We start from the raw sequence: 9,296 nt of genomic DNA on the forward strand, positions 1-9,296 counted from the left end.
ATTTGCAAGAAGAGAGAATGTAAAAGATATTATGAAAAGTCTATACCCAAATGATTTCAAAATTGATCATATAACAGGAAACCAACTTCTTGTCTTAAAACTGTCACAAGACAGTTACATGAATGTAACTTCCTGTCCAAAAATTGTCACATAACCTATCACAAACTAACTTAAAAAACGGGCCTAAAACTAGGATAACCAACCATGGGCTGCCACCCCTTGGACCCCACTCCTAAGGGTGCTGCCCCCCGAGCCCCCGTCGGGTTAGAGACTACGCTCCTAAATAACAGTATACTTTCAACAAATACAAAATTAAATAAATATGCACTCCGCACCATCCTAATTTGTTTAATAATTATCAAAGTGACATTGATCAACAAATTAATCCAATTACATTTAAATAATATTAGTGATATAAAACCACCAACACGTACATGATATCTATTTATTACGATTTGTTTTTTTATTATATGTTATAATACTTTATTTTCGACATAAATTTAATATTATTTCGTTTAACATTGTTATAAGAACTATAAAAAAATTAAAATATTTAATATATACTTATCCTAATATAAATGTATGTTTTATTGAAAAAGAAACTTATCGCAACAACAAATATATGCAAGATGGTCAAATTTAAAACCACATATTTTGGTTGGTGAACAAGTTTGAACTTATCCCAAACATTGGTAATTCAAAAGAAATTAAGCTTAATTAAAGAAAGGGTCATTAATGTGCCCACTGAACATGGTAAGAGCTCCCACCAACAACAACCCTTTCAGCCATTTTCACACCCTCTTTCCTCTTCCCTCCTCTTTCAAAATTACCAAATTGTTTATTCTTCCCCAATTTTCCATTGTCGGGTTCTTCTGCATTTCTTAGTCCCACCAACTTCAACTTGCATCGATTGACTTTTCTAATGTCTTCTTCCTAAGAGTTTCTTTAATCTGAAATTTGATGAAATCAACCATTTCATTAATTTAATCGTTGAGAAATCAAATAATCTGATGATTCTACATTTCATTATCCCCAAAAGCTAATAAGTAACACCTTCCACATATAGAAATGATTTGAAATGTGGGCAATGTTGGTTTTAGGTTCCACGTAGGACTCACCAACCCCCAGCCCCTATCCTTCCTTACCAACTTTTTTCTGTGTATAAATACCATATCACAAACTAATTATCACAACCCAGAAAGCGAATCGATTCTTTTGCTTTCGGGTTTTTTCATTTTTGTTGGTGGGTTTTGTGTGGAAGAAACGTCAAAGGCAATGGGTAGTCTTGGTGTGTTGAGAAATACAACAATGGTGTGTGTGCCATTGATGAGGCATTCCGTCGAACAGATGGTGGGCGATATGTATCAGGCGAAGATTGAAGGTGCAGACCTTGTCGAACTCAGGCTTGATTGCTTGAAGGAGTTCAACCCTCAACGAGATCTCCAGACTCTTCTTCGTAATAAACCGCTTCCGGTTGCCGTCGTCTACCGGTATGTTTAACATGTACATTTATCATTGCACATCGTACAAGTGTTATCTGCATATTTTTTGTTCAAAGTTCAAACTGCTTCTCTGATTTGGGATTCGCTCAGGAGGCGCTCCAGATGTACATACAGTCATACACCCTACATGGTTTTTTAACCTTTTATGATTTAAATATTTATTTATTCTTAAATTATCAATAAAGTTTTTATATGATAGAAAATGCAAAGTAAAATAACCTTTCTAATGCAATAGTATTTAATTATTACAAGTTTTTCGAAGAATGATTTTTTGAGATAAATATAAAATAAGAGTATTCAAGAGCTAAACCAAAAGGCACACTTTAACATATTTATCATACATTAATTATATGGATGTTATTTTTGTTTCTAAGTGAATGAAATTAATATTTATAAATTAAAAATCTAGCTGTGTGTGTGGTCAATTTACAAAAGGTCATCGTGAATCATGACTCAGGGAGTTCTTTCTATTGGGTAGGTAGCAATTTTATTTTATTTCATAATATTACATTCGTGATTATATTTCGAAGATTTTGTTAAATTATAGAATAATTTTTTCTTTATTTAGATGATATTGGATGAATGTTTTAAATTAAAATGCTCTAATCTCAATTTTAATAAAAGAATGGGTTTAATCTCATATTGACAAGTGTCATGCAATTAGAACCCTTCATTAATGTTATATATCATTTATCATGCCACTTGTCAACCTATTAATTATTCATTTCAAATTTCAAATTTCAAATTTTAAATTCCACATTCTAATGTTATTAAATTAATAGTTGATTCTACATTTTAAATTTCAAAATTTAAAATTTCTCCCTTTAATATTTATATTAAAGTAATAACATTAGATTAAAAAATAAAATTAAATTAATATAAATTATAAAATGATATAACTCCACATATTTATTTAAATCAACGATTATAATTTTATATAACTAAAAAATATTTCTTAAGTAATAATTTATTTAAAATAATTGTATAATAATTTTGATTTTTTAATACGAAAGTTTAATTAATTTTATAACCGTGGTTATCACGGGTTATAAACTAGTAGATATAAATAAAAATAGAATAATATAATAAATATATCACCAATAAAAATGTTGTTATAGTTTTTTAAGTCGAGTGTTCAAGGGATATAAGGTGAAATTATGAGTGGTTAAAAAAAAGATTAGATCTGTTGTTAAAAATAATAAGTTTTTATTTTGATATTTAACTCCAAAATTAAAGTTAGTATTCCTAAAAAACGGTTAACAACAAAATAATTTGGTTGGTCTATATACTACCCTTTGATACATTGTATATGGTTATTGTAACCTTATTTTTTATGAACATTTATTTACATGTTCTATTTTTCTACAACAAAAATAAAACTCTTTTTAGTGTAAACTACTCAACTCAATTTATTGTACGACAAAAAAGTAAATCAAAACTTGAAGTCTATTTTACTCAAAAGTGCAAAGTACGAACGTTAAAAAAAAATTGCTCCTTATTTTCCATTATTCGGCCTAATAAACCTATGTTATGGACAGGGTGCACCTTCACCAGTTAATATTGGAACTATTTAATTTTCTTTATAATTCTTGAAATCAATATGAATTTTCAAGATTGTCTGCTTTTGTATTTATGTCTGCTTGTACTTTTGCTCATAAGAAACCCTTTTTTCCTTTTTTTTTTTTTATTATTCATTTGAGGAGGGCATGATATTCGTCATTTGTGAAATCTCAAGTTTGTTAATTCACAAAACTTATAGATAAAAGTTTATATCTTCAATAAATCTGTATTAATTACATAAAAATAAGTTGATTTGAATTTGATTTTTATAAAAAGAAATAAACATCTTATTATTTAGACAACTTAAAATAGAAAAGTACACAATTTTTTAAAATACTCTTACCCCATCCAAGAAAATGATCTACGTGTCATCTTAAAATTCAATAGATATTTTTTTTCACAGATTCAAAGTTGTCACCTATATCTATTATTGGGTAACTCCAAAATATTGAATTCATCGTAATACATTTAATTCAAAAGAAAACGTCTATCTAAAAATTTAGCATTTAAAAAAAATATATTTTAGACGTGCAAAACATGTAGGTCCTTCTGTCTAAATCCAGTTACTACAGTATCCAATAATCTCGACTCTCAAAAAAAATCATAAATCTTTTTTTTCCTATTTGTTTTATTTATGGGTTGATGAACTTTTCCTTCAAGTGAATGTGTATATGTTGTTTCTTATTATATTTTCAAAATAGTTATCGAAAAATTAATAATTACAGTTAGTTTTGCGAAGACACCAATGTTCTTTTATATTGAAATGACAACATCTAAATTTAACAAAATCCATTTTAATGCTAGTTTAATTATTTAACTTTTATACAAAAATATAAGAGAGACACATCATATGCCCTGTGGCAATAAGATAAAGGTTGTGGATTTCAGGTAACCACAAAAAAGTAAAATAAATATATAAATCATGTTTAAAAACAAAAACCAAAATAAATAAATAATATACAACTGTCAAGAATCTGAAAATATGTTTGTCATTAATTGACTTGGATTCTTAAAGCCAATTTGCTAACAATAGATCGTGACTTTCATATCATCTGTTTTTATGTGCCCCCTTTATTTTTTAAAGAAATAAATTGCTAACATTTGATTTAATATATAAGTTTATAATTTTTTTTTCAAAAGAAAGTTATTAATTTCATTATTTAATTAGCAATGAACCAAAGAATAAACTTGAATATAAAACTTGTGAAAAAGTTCATTTTGAAAGGAAAAAAGTACAATAATGACCCAATAATTAAACAGGTTACTTGAATTCTTTATAAAATCATATATTTTAGAGGTTTTGGCCCGCAAAAATTATATATTTAGCACATGCATTTAAAATCTTAAAAGATTTTCGGACAATAGTACATAAATAATCAGTCACCATGTCACCATCGTGCATGATAGAAAATTCAAGAACTCATCAATTTTGAAAGTTGAAATTTTACAAATTCATTTTTTAATTTAAAATAATAATAATTAGGGATGATGTTATAATGGCACGTGAAATAAAATCATTTTTTTTCTGATCTTGTTACAAGACGTTACTGTTGCGTTATGTTTGATGCATCTCAATTAATTTACAAGGTATCTTTTTTTGAGTGTTTTTTGGTTTTCAGCCTATTTATTGAGTTTTTTAAGTTATCCCATATATATATATATATATATATATATATATATATATATATATATATATATATATATATATATATATATATATATATATATATATATATATATATATATATATATATATATATATATATATATATATATATATATAAACTAAATCTTTTACATTTTTTTTTTGGTTTTTATATCATTTTAAACATTGCAGCTAGTTTTATTAAATATTTTTTTTTATCAACTAATAGGTAATCTTTTAATTTTTAGTTTTTTAAATAGTGGCCAAGCATAGCATAAGTCTGTTTTGTTGTTGTATAGGCCAAAATGGGAGGGTGGATTATACGATGGTGATGAGAACTCAAGGCTCGAAGCACTTCTACTTGCTAAAGACTTGGGGGCAGAATATGTTGATTTTGAACTTCAGGTACTTTTTTTAATAATCATATAAAAATATAATAAATCAATGCCTATATCTATAAAATAAGAGACAAAATAGCTATTTTTATACTTATTTTACAAAATAACCATTTCTTTTTTACTTTCTTCACAAATAACCATTAATGTCATTGTGGGCTTAATATGAAATCACTATTTTTGTGAAAAATTCCCCTTATTTAATACATCTTAACTTTTTTCTCAAATTTTACCCCAATTTTTTTGAACTCTCAGACCTTTCAATTTTGGACTATGATTTTTTTGTCTGTGTGTGTAAAAATGGTTTTTGAAAATTCCACAACACAAAAGAAAACCCTTAATTTTTTATGTTTTATAAAACATTATAATTTTTGCAATATATGATCAGTTTCTTAGCGCACATTAATTTTTTTAGTTTTTAATATTTTTTAATAGGGATTTTACAAAAATGCAAATTTCGTACCCAACAGTGATTTCGTAGTAGACCCGAGACCTATTACGAAATTGACGATTATTTATAAAAAAAAGCAAAACAAAAGTTAATGTGACTAGTTTGTTAATAAAAAGTCAATAAAATTAACTATTTGATAAAAAAAAAAAAAAGTTTTTTTTTTCTATAAAATGGTAAAGATTTAGTTAAGTGGCATAAAAATAGTAAATAACTCATTTGACACTTTCCACTACAATTATTATCAGGTAGCTTCTGACATCATGGAAAAACACAATCTTAATCATCGTAAAAATTGCAAGATAATTGTATCTTGTTTTGTGGATGGGATTACATCTTTGAAAGAAGATCTAAGCCATCTTGTCACAAGAATGCAATCTACAGGAGCCGATCTCATCAAACTTGTTACCAATGCAACCGATATTACAGAATTATCTAGAATCTTCCATTTGCTCTCCCATTGTCAGGTACAACTTTATTTTGTTTTTACCATTATAAAATAGCTGAAAGAGTAAAATCATATGTGAAAAACTATGTTAATTAAAAAGTGTGCTACTAATAACTTTCATAATATATTCAGGTACCACTAATTGCATACTCAACAGGAGAACGGGGGCTTATTAGTCAATTACTAGGTCCAAAATTTGGGGGAGTTTTTGTGTATGGATCCATCGAAGGAAATCAAGTACCTGGTTTACCAAGTCTTGCGAGCCTTAGAGAAGCATATGGAGTTGAAAATATCGATGCGGATACTAAAGTTTTTGGCCTAATTTCAAAACCCGTAAGCCATAGCAAAGGCCCTATTCTACATAACCCTACTTTCAGACATGTCGGCTTCAATGGAGTTTATGTTCCTATGTTCGTCGATGATCTTAAACAGTTCTTTAATGTTTACGAAAGTCCCGACTTTGCTGGTTACAGGTGCGTCTATTTGTCGTTTCAGAATCCATAAATGAAATGAGTTCTGATTGTGGAACCCACCTTTTGAATTTGTTTGACTTATTTTATATTTGATTATTGTAGTGTTGGAATCCCATACAAGGAAGCAGTAATGGAATTCTGCGATGAAGTCCATCCTCTTGCTCAGGTTTGACTTCATCATCTTTATATAATTTAATCTCATGTTATTAAGATTTTGCACTACAATGTTATAACATAAATAAATGAAAGTAGGATACTATAATCTACACTTTTTAATGGAAATTTAACTAATTATATTATCTCTTTCACCAGTCTATAGGCGCTGTTAATACTATTGTAAAAAGACATAGTGATGGGAAGCTCGTTGGTTACAATACGGATTGTGAGGCTTCTATAACTGCAATTGAGGATGCTTTAAAAGGTACAAAAAAAAAAAATCAAACTTTAATAGTGAATTAGGTAGGGTAGGGACCACTATTTTATTCTTTTTTGAATTAAATAGCATTTTACTTTGCAGCTCGAGGTCTTGTAAATGGAGAAGCATTGCTCCCTTCTCCTATCACCGGGAAGCAGTTTGTGCTTGTTGGCGCGGGAGGCGCAGGGAGAGCTTTGTCATTTGGTGCCAAAAGTAGAGGCGCACGCGTTACCGTTTTCGATATTGACTATGGTATGTGTACTTTTTGTAATTGTCGGAATGTGAGTAAATGACCATTTTACCCTTGTGTTTAGAAATAATGATGTATAACAAATGATTGTTTATCTGAGTCCTACTAACTACATGGATGTGTCAAGTGGCCGAATGAGTACTGAATGAGACTAAATGACCATTTTACCCTTATGTTTTAAAAAAGAAATTCACAAATAATATTAGGAAATGTTTTTTGGCTTAATCCGTTAAGTCATTTTTTCCGGATTGCGGCAGAAATAAACAATCATGTCTAGTTGATTAGATTATTAAGTACGTCTAAGTAGATGGTTAAACCATTATGCCAATGACCATTTTACCCTTTTATTTAGAAAAGATACTAAATAATATTCTACTGTTTGTTTGAAAGAGAGAGCGAAAGCACTTGCTCTTGCTGTATCGGGTGAAGCAATACCTTTTGAGGAGTTGTCTAACTTCCAACCAGAAAAAGGCGCAGTTCTTGCGAATGCAACGCCCATTGGGATGCACCCAAATAAAGATCGTATCCCCGTTTCCGAGGTTTGTTTATTTCCTAAAAGTTTTTCCAATTTTCTATTTAGGATTTTTTTTTTTTTTTTTTGACGAACTATGTTTTTTTCTTTCTATTTTAGGAAACCTTGAGAGATTATTCCGTTGTCTTTGATGCTGTTTATACACCTAGAAAAACCACACTTTTAAAAGACGCCGAGGCTGCAGGCGTCATCACTGTTAGTGGGGTCGAGATGTTCCTTCGACAGGCTGTCGGCCAATTTAATCTTTTCACTGGTGGCCAAGGTACTTTTATACCCACGAAAATTTCATTTTTGAAACAAAAACTAATAAAATGAAAATGAGGGGGGGGAAAAGACCATTTTGCCCTCAGATATGCTGTTTTTTTTAGTGTTTATCTGAGACGTTGCGTTTGTTTTATTGCAGCACCTGAAGAGTTCATGCGAGAGATTGTTTTATCAAAGTTTTGATTGGTTTACAAGAAAACGATTCATTTGTGATTATATTCTTGATTAAATAATTAAAAAAAAAAAACAAACAGATCCTGGAGTTCAGAATCAGACGAAGAGTTTCTGATGTGGACATGGGTAGCTGTTCATTGTTTGGTTACAATTATGGTGTATATTTGTAGACAGACTTAATGCTGTACAAACTCTTGATATCATCCCTTGATTTTTTATTGAATATCTAATATCCACCCTTGATTTTTTATTCAATATCACATAATCTTGAGCATGACTATAAAAAATATAAAGGAAAAATTAAATAATCAGGTATATAATTGTCTGTTTGGTGACTGTAGGTCCCACAAGAAGCTAATTCATATTGGAATTAGAACTCGTATAATGTTGGGAAAATGACTCTTGAGGGTAATTAACTTTTGCGTTTGTACTCATTTGATTCTTTTTCTTTTTTTTTGTATTCAATATACCATCGAACTTGTTGTTGGTGTTTACCATAGCCCTTTTGACCGGCTTTTGACCTGTGATAGCCGGTCAAAAGGGTTATGGTGAACACAAACAACAAGTTCGATGGTATATTGAGTACAAAAAAAGGAAAGGGACCAAATGAGAACAAACGCAACAGTTGGTTATCCTTCTGATTCATTTTCTCTTTACTCATTTACAACAAATCCCACATCATCTCCTACTGATATTAATGACTTTATGAGATTCATTTTTGCTTATCTTCAAAACATAACCTACGAAAGGACATTATTCATATATGTACAACTTTGTAATGCACTTGAATATTTATTAGGGGAATCTTGACTAAGCAGATGCATTTCATGACTACATTTACATTTCCAATCAAATGATTTATCGTATCATGGATTCTAGACAAGTCTAAAAACGAATGGATTCACAAGTGCTGTGATTTTTGAGTTTACTTAGCTTTAAGATCGAACTCATGGGATAAAATACAACATCAATATGTACAATATTATGGTGATGTGTCTACAAAAGCAGTATGATATTGTACATATTGATGTTGTATCTTATCTCATGAGTTCGATCTTAAAGCTAAGTAAACTCAAAAATCACAGTACTTGTGATTCCACTCGTTTGTAAACTTGTCTAGAATCCATGATACAATAAATCATTTGATTGCAAATGTAAATGTAGTCATGAAATGCGACTGCTTAGTCAAG

At 29.4% G+C, this 9,296-nt stretch overlaps 1 protein-coding gene across 1 annotated transcript; it reads left to right on the top strand.

Moving 5' to 3' along the window:
- The first annotated feature begins 782 nt into the window (after nucleotides 1–782).
- On the top strand, nucleotides 783–8,356 carry LOC111900911 (bifunctional 3-dehydroquinate dehydratase/shikimate dehydrogenase, chloroplastic). The gene is made up of 10 exons (XM_023896780.3): nucleotides 783–1,490; nucleotides 5,007–5,112; nucleotides 5,799–6,017; nucleotides 6,131–6,471; nucleotides 6,574–6,637; nucleotides 6,784–6,892; nucleotides 6,989–7,138; nucleotides 7,527–7,675; nucleotides 7,768–7,930; nucleotides 8,072–8,356. The coding sequence occupies exons 1-10, from the start codon at nucleotides 1,276–1,278 to the stop codon at nucleotides 8,113–8,115; spliced, it is 1,560 nt and encodes a 519-aa protein (XP_023752548.1). The 5' UTR covers nucleotides 783–1,275; the 3' UTR covers nucleotides 8,116–8,356.
- The last annotated feature ends 940 nt before the right edge of the window (nucleotides 8,357–9,296 follow it).

This window comes from Lactuca sativa, chromosome 4 (genome assembly GCF_002870075.4).
Source record: "Lactuca sativa cultivar Salinas chromosome 4, Lsat_Salinas_v11, whole genome shotgun sequence".
In the NCBI taxonomy this organism is placed as follows: domain Eukaryota; kingdom Viridiplantae; phylum Streptophyta; class Magnoliopsida; order Asterales; family Asteraceae; genus Lactuca; species Lactuca sativa.

Bases quoted from the DNA above. Each gene is read 5' to 3' on its own strand.
- LOC111900911 (XM_023896780.3), top strand. From the start codon at position 1,276: ATGGGTAGTCTTGGTGTGTTGAGAAATACAACAATGGTGTGTGTGCCA. The intron at 6,893-6,988 runs GTACAAAAAAAA...TTTACTTTGCAG, and splicing joins AATTGAGGATGCTTTAAAAG to CTCGAGGTCTTGTAAATGGA. The intron at 7,931-8,071 runs GTACTTTTATAC...GTTTTATTGCAG, and splicing joins TCTTTTCACTGGTGGCCAAG to CACCTGAAGAGTTCATGCGA.